This window comes from Leopardus geoffroyi, chromosome C2, assembly GCF_018350155.1.
Source record: "Leopardus geoffroyi isolate Oge1 chromosome C2, O.geoffroyi_Oge1_pat1.0, whole genome shotgun sequence".
Classification (NCBI taxonomy): Eukaryota; Metazoa; Chordata; class Mammalia; order Carnivora; family Felidae; genus Leopardus; species Leopardus geoffroyi.
This window is the reverse complement of record NC_059333.1, coordinates 6,243,636-6,259,093: the sequence shown is the minus strand read 5'-3', so window position 1 is coordinate 6,259,093 and position 15,458 is coordinate 6,243,636. Positions and strand designations below refer to the sequence as shown.

At 40.3% G+C, this 15,458-nt stretch overlaps 1 protein-coding gene across 2 annotated transcripts in view; it reads left to right on the top strand.

The window, feature by feature from the left end:
* Positions 1-15,458, top strand: part of LOC123610569 (SH3 domain-binding glutamic acid-rich protein-like) — a 58,641-nt gene that overhangs the window by 31,464 nt on the left and 11,719 nt on the right. For both annotated transcript variants that reach the window (XM_045501355.1, XM_045501356.1), the window contains 2 exons: positions 10,439-10,513; positions 11,119-11,211. In XM_045501355.1, the coding sequence (XP_045357311.1) occupies positions 10,439-10,513; positions 11,119-11,211 (168 nt within the window). The remainder of the gene's footprint in view (positions 1-10,438; positions 10,514-11,118; positions 11,212-15,458) is intronic.

Genomic DNA, 15,458 nt, shown 5'->3' with positions numbered 1-15,458 from the left:
CAGCCTGGGGTTGGGGAGGCCGGGGAGTGATGGAGAGCAGGCCGGAAGCGGGGACCCTGTGCCCCAGCTGCACCCGGCCTTTAGCCCTGCAGTGATCAGTGGTCAGCAGAGGTGCCTGTCCCCGGGCGGGGCGGGGCGCGAGCTGGGGGCGGGGCCGGGAGCGGCTCCTCCCCAGGGGGCGGGGTTAGGGCTGCCCTTCAGGAGCACCGGAGAGCTGTCAATGCTGTTTGAATCCAGGCTACCTCCAAGATCAGTTAAGCCAAACTACTAGTTTGTGAGCCACTTCTGTAAGGGAAGACACTGTAATGATAGTGACATCAGGAAATTTAAACTATCTCAGAAGAATCCAGGAGTTGTGGAAGGGACTATGTAAAGATGGACTTACGTGAGAGTATCTATAGTGGGTGGAAGTATGGAGAAAAGAAAGGAAATGCAGGTGTTCTGCAAATGTCGCTTTAATTGGAGGAAGGCAGGTAAGCCATTTTGATGGGGGTCCTTTATATCACATAATTGTGATAAATTAACAGGGAGCTTTAAGTTTTATGGATAGGAAACTAAGCAGCAGTGAAAAAAACCACTTCAGAACCGTTAGATGAACAAGGTCGAGGGCAGAGCTGAGGAAGACAGAATGAAGAAACTGAAGCCAGGAAAGTAATGAAAGGAATAGAGTGGAAAAGACAGATGAAGAGTGAATTAATATGGCAGAGGTGGGTGGGGGATGGGCTAGATGGGGGATGGGAATTAAGGAGGGCACTTGTTGGGATGAGCACTGGGTGTCATATGTAAGTGATATGGTTATATGGTTCTATTCCTGAAACCAAGACTACACTGTATGTTAACTAACTCGAATTTAATTAAAGAAAAAAAAAAAAAAAGATCTCCAACTACGATTGTGAGTTGTCTGCTCCTCCCTTTAATCCTGCCAATTTATGCTCTGTATCGTTCATAACTCGGTGGTTAGGCGCATTCATACTGATGAGTGTTATGACTTCCTAATGGATTGACATTTTTATCAACTTCAGAGGTCCCTTCTTCAGTCTCTGGTAACTCTCTTTGTCTTTCTGTTTTTTCATCATGATATTAAGTCCACTCCAGACTTCTGCTTGCGGTTCGCGTGGTGTATCTCTTACCGTCCATTTACTTTCAACCTACCTGTGCTTTTATTTTTATGGTGTGTCTTTGTAGACAAGGTAGAATTGATGCTTGTGCATTTTCATTCATTCTGACAGTCTCTGTGGTGGCACCATTTAGTCCATTAATTTTTAAGTAATCATTGAATTGGTTTTGTTTAGATTATTACTATTAGTTTTATTATTTGTTCCCTTTCATTCCTTAGTTTGATGTCATTTTGCTTTCTTTCGGGTTATTTGAGTGTATTTTAGAATTCCCTTTCAATTTACCTATTGGATTTTTGGCTGTACGTCTTTGAACTACTGTGTGCTGACTGCTCTAGTGATTGTAGTGTATATTCTTAGCATTTCACAGTTTAGTTAGAGTTAGTATTGCAACACTTTATAATATGTGGAAGCATTGCAGTCATGTATGTGCATTTACTAGCCTCATCCTTTATGCTGTCTTAGCATGTGTATTACACTTGTGTGTATATCAACTCTGTGATATTGTAATTTTTGCATCAAACAGTCCTATGTATTTTAAAGAAAGCAAGAGGAAGAAGAATCTTTTCTATTTACCTAGACTTTAAAAAAATTTTTCTAATGCTTTTTATTCTTCCTGAAGAGTCAAATTTCCATCTAGTGCCATTTTGGCCCCAAGAATGTACTTTAGCCTGGTGCATTGTTCTAGAGTGCATGTTTGCTGGCAATGAGTTTTCTTTGTGTGTGTGTGTGTGTGTGTGTGTGTGTGTGTGTGTGTGTGTGTGTGTTTAAGTGTCTTTATTTACTTTGAGAGAAAGAGAGTGCATGTGAGCGAGGGAGGGGCAGAGAGAGATTGGGAGAAAGAGAATCCCAAACAGGCAAGCTCCATGCTGTTGGCACAGAGCCCCATTTGGGGCTCGATCCCATGAACTGTGAGATTATGACCTAAACTGAAACCAAGAGTCAGATGCTTAACTGACTGAGCCACCCAGGCACCCTCTCTTAGTGTTTCTTTCCTTTTTTTCTTTTCTATTTTTTAACTGAAGATGTCTTAGCTTTCATTCTTTTTTTTTTTTAATTAAAAAAATATGTATTTATTTTTGAGAGAGAGAGAGAGAGAGACAGAGTGCGAGCAGGGGAGGGGCAAAGAGGGAGGGAGACACGGAATCCAAAGCAGGCTCCAGACTCCAAGCTGTCAACACAGAGCTGGATGCAGGGCTTGAACTCACAAACTGTGAAATCATGACCTGAGCCGAAGTTGGACGCTTAACCGACTGAGCTGCCCAGGTGCCCCTTGGCTTTCATTCTTGAAGAATGTTTTTAATAAGTGTAGAATTCTTAGTTGACAGTTTTTTTCTTTCAGCACTTTGAGAGAGAAAGAGAGAGAGAGAGAGAGCACTCAGGGGAGGAGCAGAGAGAGGGAGAGAATCCCAAGCAGGCTCTGCATTTTCAGCGCAGAGCCTGATGTGGGACCTAATCTCACCAACCGCAGGATCATGACAAGTTGAAACCAGGAGTTGGATGCTCAACTGACTGAGCCACCCAAGCACCCCTCTTTCAGCACTTTATATGTGTTTTTTGCTTTTGTCTTGTGGTCTCTACTTTTTTTTTCTTAAGTTTATTTATTTTGAGAGAGAGAGAGTGCAAACAAAGGAGGGACAGAGAGAGGGAGGGAGCATCCCAAGTGCACACACCATTTGTGCAGAGCTTGATGCGGGGCTCAAACCCATGAATGGTGAGGTTATTACCTGAGTCAGAGTAATACGCTTAACTGACCGAGCCACCCAGCTACCTCTGGTCTCTATACTTCTGATGAGACATTGCAGATTATTTGAATCCTTGTTCTCTGTATGTGATATGTTATTTTTCTCTGGTCGCTTTCAAGATTTCTCTTTCGCATTGGTTTTCAGCCATTTGATTATGATGTGCCTAAAAATGATTTTCTTTGTACTTATCTTTATTGGGGTTTGCTGAGATTCTGGACTCTGTAAAAATGTGTCTTTCACCAAATTCAGGAACATTTTAGCCATTATACTTTCAAATATTATTTCTGCCCCATTTGCTGTCATTTCTCCTCCTGGAACACTAATTACATACATATGAAAACTTTTGTTATTATTCCATACTTCCCTGGGGCTTTTTTCATTTTTTTTAATGTTTATTTATTTTTGAGACAGAGAGAGACACAGCATGAGCAGGGAAGGGGCAGAGAGAGAGGGAGACACAGAATGTGAAGCAGGCTCCAGGCTCTGAGCTGTCAGCACAGAGCCCGACGCGGGGCTCGAACTCACGAACTGTGAGATCATGACCTGAGCCGAAGTCGGACGCTTAACCGACTGAGCCACTCAGGCGCCCCCTTTTTTCATTTTTAAAATATCTGTTTCTCTCTGATCTTCAAATTAGATGATCTCTTTATCTTTCTTTCTTTCTTTCTTTCTTTCTTTCTTTCTTTCTCTCTTTCCTTATTCATTCATTCATTCATTCATTTACATTTTAGAGTGAGTTGGGGGAGGGGGAGAAGTGGGGGGAGAGAGAATCTTAAGCAGGCTCCACACTCAGTGCAAAGCCCAACTTGGGGCTCGATCCCACGACCCTGGGATCATGACCTGAGCTGAAGTCAAGATTCAGGTGCTCAACCAACTGAGCCACCAAGGTGTCTCCAGATTAGACGATTTCTGTTGATCTTATCTTTTATATTCACTTATTTTTTCCTCTGTCATCTTCCTTCTACATTCTGCATCTAGTCTAGTGAGCTTTTTACTTCAGACATTATCCTTTTTCAGTTCCAAAATGTTCCACCCGTTTGATTTTTATTATTTTCATTTCTCTGCCAATGAACACTTTTCAATCGTCTTATCATTGCAAGCATGTTTTCCTTTACTTCTTTGACCACGGGTAGAATGATTGCTTTGACATCCTCGTCTGCTAATTCCAACCTCTGGGTCCTTCCACAGAGGGTTTCCACTTACTGTTTTTTTTTTTTTTCTCTTGAGGAGGGGTCATAATTTCCTTGTTCTTTTTATGTCAAGTATTTTGGATTGTGTCTGGGACATTGTGAATGTTGTGTTGTGCAGACTGTATTTTGTTACATTCCTCTGAAAAATGTTGATGATTTTATTCCAGCATACACTTAATCTGTGGGACTCAGATCGCAAACTCTATGTTTCTAGTAGCAGCTCAGATCTCAGCTGAGTTATTTTTATTTTAGCCAAATCAGTCCCATGCATGCATGGTTAGGGGCTCAACTGGAGATTTTGCAGAGTTTATATACAGAATTTGGGGCTCCCTCTCTCCCGTCCAGTATTCTGTCCTCATTTCCTGGTAGCTGTGGTTGCCCCAAGTTCTGCTTTCTGATTCTTCAGGCAAGAAATCCTGAGGTTTTTTGTTGTGGTTTTATTTCCCCCGTAACATTTGCTTATTGTCAGACTTAAAAGCCCTGAAAACAGTAACTCACTCAGTGTCATTCTCATCTTTTTTATTTTTTTAAAATTTTATTTCTTTATTTTGAAAGAGAGATTGAGATCAAGCAGGGGGAGGCACAGAGAAGAGAAGGAGTCTCCTCCCTGTCAGCACAGAGCCCAACGCAGGGCTCGAACTCATGAACCATGAGATCATGACCTGAGCCAGAGTTGACTGTTTAACAGACTGAGCCACCCAGGCGGCCCTCATCTATTTTTTTTAAACCATTTTAACCATTTTTTTTTAATTAAAAAAAAATTTTTTTTTAGATTTATTTATTTTTGATAGAGAGAGACAGAGCACAAGCGGGGAAGGGGCAGAGAGAGAAGGAGACACAGAATCTGAAGCAAGCCCCAGGCTCTGAGCTGTCAGCACAGAGCCCGACGCAGGGCTCGAACTCACAAACTGCGAGATCATGACCTGAGGTGAAGTCGGATGCCTAACAGACTGAGCCACCCAGGCACCCCTTTAACCATTTTTAAGTGTACAGTTCCGTAATGTTAAGTAGATTCACAATGCTGTGCAAAAGATCTCCAGAACTTTTTCACTTTGCAGAACTTCCTACTCCTGCAACTCCCAATTTCCTCCCCTCCCCAGTCCCTGGTCACCAGCATTTCACTTTCTGTTTCTATAAATTTGACTATTTTAGGTATGTCATATAAGTAGAATCAAAAACATTTGTCTTTTTGTGAGCGGCTTATTTCATTTAGCATCATGCGATCAGGGTTGCTCGGTGCTGTGGCCCGTGACAGGATAACTTTTCTTTTTAAGGCTTCATGATACTCCCTTGGACGTATATACCACTGTTTGTTTATTCATTCATTCACGGATGGACATTTGGATTGTTTCTACCTCTTGGCTGTTATGAATAATACTGCTATCAACATGAACATGCAAATAATTTTTATCATGTTAAGTATCAACTCCCTCTTGAATCTTCTTACTTTGGTTCGTTTTCCTATTTTTCCTTTTGTTCTGTTTGTTCGTTTGTTTTAAGTAGGCTCCACACCCAACGTGGGGCTTCAACTCATGACCTTGAGATCAAGAGTTGCGTGCTCTACTGACTGAGCCAGCCAGACACCCCTGTTTTGTTTTGTTTTGTTTTGTTTTATCTTTTAAACTCAGAATTTATAGTCCTTATCTGTTGGAGGGTTGGGTTTAAAAGGAGATCACTTGGCTATAATGGAATTGGGATTGACAGTGAAATTGGGTTTTAACAAAGATTGAGCCGTATGTTATATATAAGAGCATAATAAAACAATCATTCAAAGAAAAAATTGAAATAAAGGGATGAGCAGGCACATACAAACAACAAGAGAGCTGGAGTGGCATTAATATCAGATAAAGAGGAATTCAAGGCCAAAAGCTTTAACTAGGTGAAAAAGATATTATATAATGAAAAATGATAAAAATCTATGAAGAAAATATAGTAGTCATGTATCTTTATGGATCATGCTAAACAGCAGTCAAGCACATCAATCAAAAACTCCTAGAAATATAATGAAAACTCGTTAAAAATATTTTTCAATAAATATGTTGTACTTGTTACTTATCAGACACTATTTTAAGCATGCACACAACTATAATTAGAAACTTCATTTAATACATATGTATAGGATATACATCCACAGTAATACCAGTATGTTAGATAGATATTAATAAAATATATTCTTCCCTTGTGCTTCCTAAAACAATTTCCATAGCTATCATACACCAGGTCACAAAGAAAACCTTTGTAAATTTCAAAAGGGATGATTTTACAGACTACGTTCTTTTTTTTTAATGGCTTTTGGAAAGCCCTTTTTATTTTATTATTTTTTAATTTTTTAAGTATTTACTTTTGAGAGAGAGAGAGAGAGAGACAAAGCATGAGAGGGGTGGGGCAGAGAGAGAGGGAGACACAGAATCCAAAGCAGGCTCCAGGCTCTGAGCTGTCCATACAGAGCCCGACGCTGGGCTCGAACTCATGAACTGTGAGGTCATGACCTGAGCTGAAGTTGGACACTTAACCGACTGAGCCACCCAGGTGCCCCTTTACAGACTGCATTCTTATCCCAACTACAGAATCACAATCTGAAAGAAAAATATTGTAAAAAATTAAGAAATAAACGTACAGTATACCATTTCAAATAACTCCGTATCCAAAAAAAATTTAGCACTGATATTACAGATCATCAAGTAATAAGCAAGAGAGATTATTTCATACCCAAACCCCAATATATAGCCAGATCTCTGTACAGAGTGAAATTGTTAACTTTAAACACTCTACAAAACCAGGGTAAAAGCTTAGTAAAATAAATATTCAACTTAAAAATTAACAACAGGAGGGGTGCCTGGGTGGCTTGGTCAGCTATGCATCTGACTTTTGATTTCGACTCAGCTCATGATCTCAGTTTGTGAGATGGAGCCCTGAGTCGGGCTCTGCACCGACAGCACAGAACCTGCTTGGGATTCTCTCTCCCTCTCTCTGCCCCTCCCTTTCTTGTGTGTGTGTGTGTGTGTGTGTGTGTGTGTGTGTGTGTGCGCGCGCGCGCGCGCGCACCTTCTCTCTCTCTCTAAAAAAAAGTAACAACAGGAAAATAAAATTAAAAAGTAGGCGGTATTAACCAATAAAAAGAAAAACCAGGGGCACCTGGATGGCTCAGTTGGTGATGATCTCATAGTGGGTTCGAGCCCTGTGTTGGGCTCTGTGCTGACAGCTCAGAGCCTGGAGCCTGCTTCAGATTCTGTGTCTCCCCATCTCTGCCCCTCGCCTGCTCATGCTCTGTCTCTCTCTCTCTCTCAAAAATAAATAAACATTAAAAAAAAAACAAAAAAAGAACAACCAAAATAAATACAAAAGAAGGAGAAAGTATGTGTCTGTGTGCCTATGGACATGTGCATAGGTACATATATATAATTTATATGTGATTTGAAGAAATGTAATTTGAATGTACACATATGTAATTTGATTATATATAATTTTAACAGAGAAATGAAATAGATAAAAGCCCTCACCAGTTGACATATTACTTAGAATACTTTCCATTATACGTAGATCAATTCCTGTTATAAATACTGAGGGGAAAAGTCTAAAAATGTTAGCAAATGTATAATGCAAAGCAGAATTTATTCTATTAACATAATTAATTACACAGAACTGATTAATGGAGAAAGCCTATATGATTCCATAAGTACAAAGAAGAGATTTGATACAATTCTTCAAATATTCCTAGTTAAAATTAAAATGGATTAAAATATAAATAGAAAGAAACTAATTAACCATGATAAAAACCAATTATCAAAAGGCAACTGTGCCACAATGAATCATGAAATGTTGAAATCAGTTCTTTTACAATTAGAAGCAAAACAGACATGCCTGTCATCACTGTATTATTATTAAACTTTGTTTTAGAAACTGTATTTATTATAGTAATGTAAAAGAAAGAAAATGTCTTGTATATGTAATATGTAAGAAATTTAAAAATTATCTTTATTAAATTTTTTTGAGCCACCCAGGCGCCCCCAAAATTATCTTTATTTTTATATGATGCAACTGTACACCTGCAAATCTCAAGAAACGCCAATAAAATCTATTAAAATTAATATGAGTTTATTAAATTTCTGGATAAAAGAAAAACACTAAAAAATTAGGAGTTTTTTCGGGGCACCTGGGTGGCTCAGTCGGTTGAGTGTCCGACTTCAGCCCAGGTCATGATCTCGCAATCTGTGAGTTCGAGCCCCGCATTGGGCTCTGTGCTGACAGCTCCGAGCCTGGAGCCTGCTTCAGATTCTGTGTCTCCCTCCCTCTCTGTCCCTCCCCTGCTCACGTTCTGTCTCTCTCTCTCTCTCTCTCTCTCTCTCTCTCTCAAAACATTAAAAACATTAAACATTAAAAAAAATTAGTGGGAGTTTTCATTTATATCAACAATAATGGATAGGAAGTTACAGTGTAAAAATCAAATCTTCACAGTGGTGATAAAACTCTGTGAATGATTTAGGAATAAATTTATGAAGAAGCATACAGGGCTTCATGTTATAAAGAACATAATTTTACTCTGAAGGACGCCCACAGCTACTAAAGTAATAGCCCTACAGTGTCTCTGGGTAGGATGACTTTACAAAAAGAACTGAAAAATTTCTAAACTAATAAATATGTAGTGCCCTTTTAAACAAAAGCTTATTTTTTAAAAATTTGACACTAGGAAAAATGACCTTAAAATTTATTGGAATAATAAATGTCTGAGAAGAGCCAAGAAAATTTTTACAAAGACTTTGTGTAGCACCTTGCCTTTCTGAATCTTAAAAGCTACACTGATAAAAGCAGTATATTGGCATGGGAACTGATAAATACATTCATGGATATGCCTATATGTTCATATATAGAATTGTGTATTAACAGATCCAAATATATACATAAAACTTAACAAATGACAAAAACATCTTAGTTAAATGGGAAAATGATGGTATATAAATAATGCAGACATATTTTGCTGTTTTTCTGGATGAAAACAGAGCCCTAATTTACATTATATACAAAATAAAATTCTAGATGGATTAGGCCTCCAAATGTTAATAACTCATGTAAAATAATAGTGCTGCATTTCAGAGAATAAAAATTAGATAAATTTATTTTTTTATAAAAGGCTAAGAATTAAAAAACCCCAAACTTGTAAAACTTTATAGACTAAAAATAAAAGTCGTAACCTGACAAAGAGCTAATATTTCTATTATCTAAAGAACCTCTAGAAATTGACAAGACAAACAACTCAAGTAAAAAGGAGCAAAACATATGAAGGCAAGTATCTGAACAGGAAAAGTAAGTGGCTAAAACTTGTGAAAAATATGCTTTTCTCTTCTAGTAATTAGGAAACTGTAAATGAAAACAAAAATGAAATTCCATTTTCTCCCTAACACTTTGGCAGAGATCAAAAACAGAGATCATCTTCATTGGCCTTCATGGCCTCTATCTTCATGATAAAGGAAAAGAGGACATTCATATATTTACTATGGAATATGAATTGCTACAATTTCTTATTTTGGAAATAAATCTAAAAAAAAAACCCACTGTTCAGCTTAGTATAGTGTTGTTTGTAGAAGCACAAATATATGTAAACATTTTGAACAACCATCATCTGGGAAATATTTGGATAAATTATATATGTAATATGCAGCAGATGCTAAAAATACGAAGTTAGAACCATCTGAATTAACCTGGACAAGTGTCCATGATATATTAAAATAAACAATCAAGTTATACTCTGTGTTCCCATGTCTGTTTTAAAAAACACAAAAATAAAACAAAAATAGCAACCAACCAAAAAAAAAAATAGCCTCTAGATATGTATTAGGATAGATTTAGGTATGTATCACAGTTTAGTATTGATTATCATAGGAACATGTTACTGGAGGGTGTGTCTATGGTTTAAGTGCCTTTGTAATGAAAGTAACTGATTTTTCCCCCAATTTTATTGAGATATAATTTACATGGAACATCGTATTGGTTTCAGGTGTACAACGTAAGGATCTGATGTGTGTGTATGTTGTGAAATGATTACTTCAATAAGTTTAGTTGACATCCACTACCTCACACAGTTATACAGTTTTTTTATTGTGATGAGAAAAATAACTTTTAGAAGACAGGGAACTGTGGATAAGTTCAAAGAACATAAATTAGTACGTGTAGACCTAGCTCCACCCTGAACTTGCAATGTAACGCTTTCTGCCCTGACTTTCTTTCTCTAGAGTGTGAATGGTAATGACCATGCTCCTTATCAGGCTACAGTGTTGTTGTAACGATAAAATGAGGGCTGAAGACAAACATAATTTGAATAGTTAAAAGGTGTTAAAATGCAAGCTATTATCCTCAAGAAAATTCTCAGACAGTCTCAATTTATATGACACAGGTGACGAAATCATCCGAGGAAGCATCTTCCCTTCCCAACGGTGATGTCGTGGGAGAGGTGCAGAGCGCCACAGAGGTAAGAGTTGGGGTCTTGAACCATCTTCCCTCAGACCAGCTTGCTTAGAACGTCTATAGTTCTCATTTTTCTGTCATTCTCCTCTACATAGATAGACTATCTATTTATCTATGTATCTATCAGTTATCATCATCCATCATCCATCCATCCATCCATCCATCCATTTACTCATTTTCTGTCTCTATCTATCTATCTGTCTGTCTATCATCTATTTACCCTCTATCATCTTTTTTACTCTCTAAAATTATAAAGCCTGCCTCTACTCAAGCAACAGAAAACAACTCTACCTAAACATTGAATCCTTTGGAGTTCCCTTCATAAGCCTTAAATGGGTGGATTATAGCTCCTCGTTAGTGAATCTGTTACTCTACCAGGCATATGAATCAGGTCTATTGACTTAGAACAGCAGGTGCAGTGAGCAATATTGGGGGTTGTGGATCCTAAATTGTAGTAGCTAGGTGACCTGATAAATAAGTCTGTGTTTGCTTTGCTTATATACTGTGTTTACTTATTATCCAAATAAGAAAACCAAAGCATGTGCGGCTTGGTTTTCCCTTGAAAGCTTATCTAAGGTTAGTGATACCATGGGTTTGCTTTATGACCAGGCAACAGAGAAGGCTGAAGAAAGTGGAGAAAATGAGGCACAAAAAGAGGACAATGAGGAATCGGGTAACCTCGCTGAATCTCCAGAGAAGAATGTGAGTGTCTTTTTTTTTTTTTCACCATCATTTCACTGGATTCGGTTCATCAAGCTTTTTCTGAGCTCCTCCCGGGTGCCAGGAATCTTTCTGGGCACACAAAAGTGAGCACGGAAGCCGGGGCTGAGGGTTTAGCCAGGGAGGAAGCAGGAGGAAGTGTTAATGACTGTGGTCAAGGCAGAGGGCTAAAAGGAAGTGGGGGAGGGACCCTGAACCCAGGCCTGGAGGGACAGGCTAGACAAGGCTTCAGTTATCTTAGTTGTGATGTTAGGGTTGGGTTTGGTTCAAGTTCTCTGTAGAACAAGGGACCTTATTCCTTGGTCATGAGTAATGACAGATTCCCAGCAAACACCCACCAACAGCACTGCCTACTAGGGACACAGAGGTAAGGGGGTGGGGGCATTTTGTGGGAAGCCCACAGGAGCTGAGGATAGAGAAGGGGCCTTGGGGCAGGAAGGCCATCCAGTTCTGATGCAGTCATGGGAATGTGACCTGCTTCAAGGCCTGTGATCTAATTCTAAAGGGGGTCTCAGTCAGGGGGTCACAGAAAAAGGGGCAGGGCAGGGGGGTGTATGGGAGGGAAGGGGAGACTGTGGTTCTAGAATGGCCAAGCAGAGATAAAGGGGGATCAGATGGGCTACTTAGTCAAGGAATTCTGAAAATGTACCTGGGAACCCAGGTAAGGGGAGACCCCGGTGCACGGGGAGCTGACTGGGGGGGTTGCTGGCCTCCTTCTAGAGTCTCCGTGGTGTAAACGCATTGGGCCACTTGTAACAAAAACTGTTGACTGAGTACTGATGGTTTGCATTTTTACCTACTTACTGATTCTGGGAGAGGTGTTGGACTCCCATTCCCAGCAGATGGAATGTGGTTAGGAAGGACACTAGGGAAGCAGGCTATGGAAGACTGGGTTGGGAGGGGGCATCAATTTGTTGTTATCTTAAGGAATTTAAGTTTGGGAGGGGCCAGGTCAGTAAATTCCTCATATTAAAGATTGCTATTTCAAAGTGTTGATTACTTAAGACTCTTTGAAGTCTTTTGTTTGGAAGAAAGATAAAACCTTTAATCCTGACCTAGAAGTTAGATGGGGTTTGACAGCAGCCTATGTAATTCAGAAATAATAAATGTTAAGTTATATATAGTGACCATTTCGTTACCTTGAAATTTGAAAATCCATGTTTTTATAATTCGGGCTTTACAGGAATTGCCTAATGCACTCCTACAGTATTATTGATGTACACTTGGAAATTCAGTTTGCTTCTTGTAAGACAAAGATAAGACACTTTATACCGTAATCCCTTTCTCCTGGGGACCTAGAGGAAGGTAGCATTTTCATAACCAGACCCTGGTTTCTACAGCAAGGATGGGTCTGCTTTATTTTTTTTTTTAATTACAAAAAAAATTTTTTTTAATGTTTATTTATGTTTGAGAGACAGAGAGAGACAGAGCGTGAGCAGGTGAGGGAGACACAGAATCTGAAGCTCCAAGGCTCCAGGCTCCAAGCTGTCAGCACAGAGCCTGACGTGGGGCTTGAACTCACGAACTGTGAGATCATGACCTGAGTGAAGTCGGATGTTTAACCAATTGAGCCACCCAGGCGCCCCAAGGATGGGTCTGCTTTAGCTTCCCAGGTACTATTTAGTGAGGTACTAAGCCATCTGGCCTGGGAGTTCTCTTTATTACTTTTTTTTTTTTTTTTTTTTTTTTAATTGTGAGCCCTTTACAAAGTAAATTGCAATCTTGTGAATCCTGACAGGAATTTAAAAAAATCATTTCTGTCATTTTTGCCTGTGCTACAATGAAGAAAACACTAAGTAAAAAACATTTTAATTTTAGATGATTGTATTAGTCACGTTAATTATCAAACTCACTTTTCAACTCTTTAATAACATTTAGTCTACATAAGGACAGATTCTGACATTTTCCCATTTGACAAGTGATCCATGCTGTGTGACTCATTTTAATTCAGTTAAATAAAAAAAAAAAAGAACCCATGATTTGTCAGTAAGCATTACAAATGACACAATAACGTGATTAGCTCTGGGATTGAATATATAAGAAAATGGATTGAAATTAAAATTTTTTCTAATGTTTTATATATTTTTGAGAGAAACAGAGCATGAGCAGGGGAGGGGCAGAGAGAGAGGGAGACACAGAATCCAAAGCAGGCTCCAGGCTCTGACCTGTCAGCACAGAGCCCGATGCGGGGCTCGAACTCACAGACTGAAAGATCGTGACCTGAGCCGAAGTCTGATGCTTAACTGACTGAGCCACCCAGGTGCCCCTGGATTGAAATTTAAAAAGGAGACACAACTATCTGATACTTAGAATGCCTGTATTTTGTACTTAAAGAACCTCCCATCTGTTTTAGTGGTTTTGGGGTTTGTTTTTAAAGGTTAAGCTGGGAAGGCCATCCAGGCTGTTTGACATAACATCTTTTTGCCTGAAGTGCACTCAGGCTTGGATAAACTAATTTGTAACAAACAGAAAAGCCAATTAGATTGTTGTGTTTTACCCTTTAAACATTGATTTTCAAAGTACTAGACATATTCTAGTAGGTTCTTTTTTTTTTTCAATATATGAAATTTATTGTCAATTTTTTTTCAGTATATGAATCTAGTAGGTTCTTTTAGCTATTACAGCTCAGAAAAAGCCAATGCTTTTTTAACTTTTTTTTTTTTAATGTTTATTTATTTTGAGAGAGAGAGAGAGAGAGAGCGTACCTTCAGGAGCAGGGGAGGGGCAGAGAGAGAGGGAGAGGGAATCCCAAGCAGGCTGCATGCTCAGTGCAGAGCCCGACAGAGGGGGCTCGATCTCACAACCCTAAGGATCATGACCTGAGCTGGAATGAAGAGTCGGACGCTTAACCCACTGAGCCACCCAGGCGCCCCCAGTGCTTGTTTAGATAAAACTCTGGCTCTGTTGAAAACCATCTGGAACGCTGGCAGGAACTTCAGCTGGGGTGAGGGGCTTTGCAGGGACTTAGGTCACCCCTGAGTCACAGTGGGACGGGGAGAGGGCTCTGGTCCTTTGTGGTGGTTGCGCTGACACATGGCTTCCCTGCTGTCCGTTGCAGCTACTGAGTGCTGGCCCCTCGGCTGGGTCGGGCCCTCTGCCCCGGCTGGACGCGGGCGGACATGCCTCTGACGCAGGATGGCTGCTGTCCTGGGCGCCGAGTGTCCCTCCTCTTGTCCCTCTGTCTTCAGCCTGCCTGCTTCTGTCAACCCCACTCTGAACCCAAGGTCCAAGCCCCCCTTTTTTAGGGATCACCTCTGTTAGCCCAGGGTTTTGAAAAGCAAGGCCTAGAATTTCTCCCCTGGGATCCCAGAGCCACAGCCAGCCTCGGGCTGTCTCCTTGGAATGTGGGAGGGGCAAACTCGACTCCCTGTCCCCAGTTTTGTGTGGTGGGGAGAACCCAACAGTAATTCATACCCTGGCATTCAGCCACACTATTTAGACCAAAGAATGCACACATATTTTCACCTTTTATTCTGGAATAATTACAGACTTAACCAGGACCTCGTTCAGTGTCCTACCTGGCTTTGCCCCCTGGTGACGTCACAGATAGCCACGGTACAATAGCGACACCAGGAACACGGTGTTGGCGCCTCTCTGTGAAGCAGACTACAGACCTTATTTCGTGTGCACCACTATTTCAAACCTTTCATTTGTGCGTTAAATGCCACTCATCTGTGTGCCACGAGCAGCTTTCAAGCGTGTGACGTCAGCAACTGGCAGTGGTAAACCGAGTGACAGGCCAGCTAAGGAAGTGTCTGAGGCGTGGGCTTGCTCACCTGATCTCAACTGTTGCACATGCTCACTGGGCACATACTCGTAAACACCCAAATGACGCCATTTTGTTTTGTTTTGTTTTATTTTATTTTATTTTTAAATGTTTTTTTTTTTTTTTTTGAGAAAGCACGGGGAGGGACAGAGGGAAAGGGAGAGGGGAACAGAGGATCCAAAGTGGGCTCTGTGCTGACAGCAGTGAGCCCGATGTGGGGCTCGAACCCACAAACTGCAAGATCATGACTGGAGCTGAAGTCAGACGCTCAGCCAACTCAGCCACCCAGGCGCCCCTCAAATGATGCCATTTTAATGGGGAGGAGTATTTATCTAAGAATATCACTCTTGATTTAAAAAAAATCAGAAATGGGCGCCTGCGTGGCTCAGTCGGTTGAGCGTTCAAACTAGGCTCAGGTCATGATCTCATGGTTCGTGCTGACAGCTCAGAGCCTGGAGCCTGC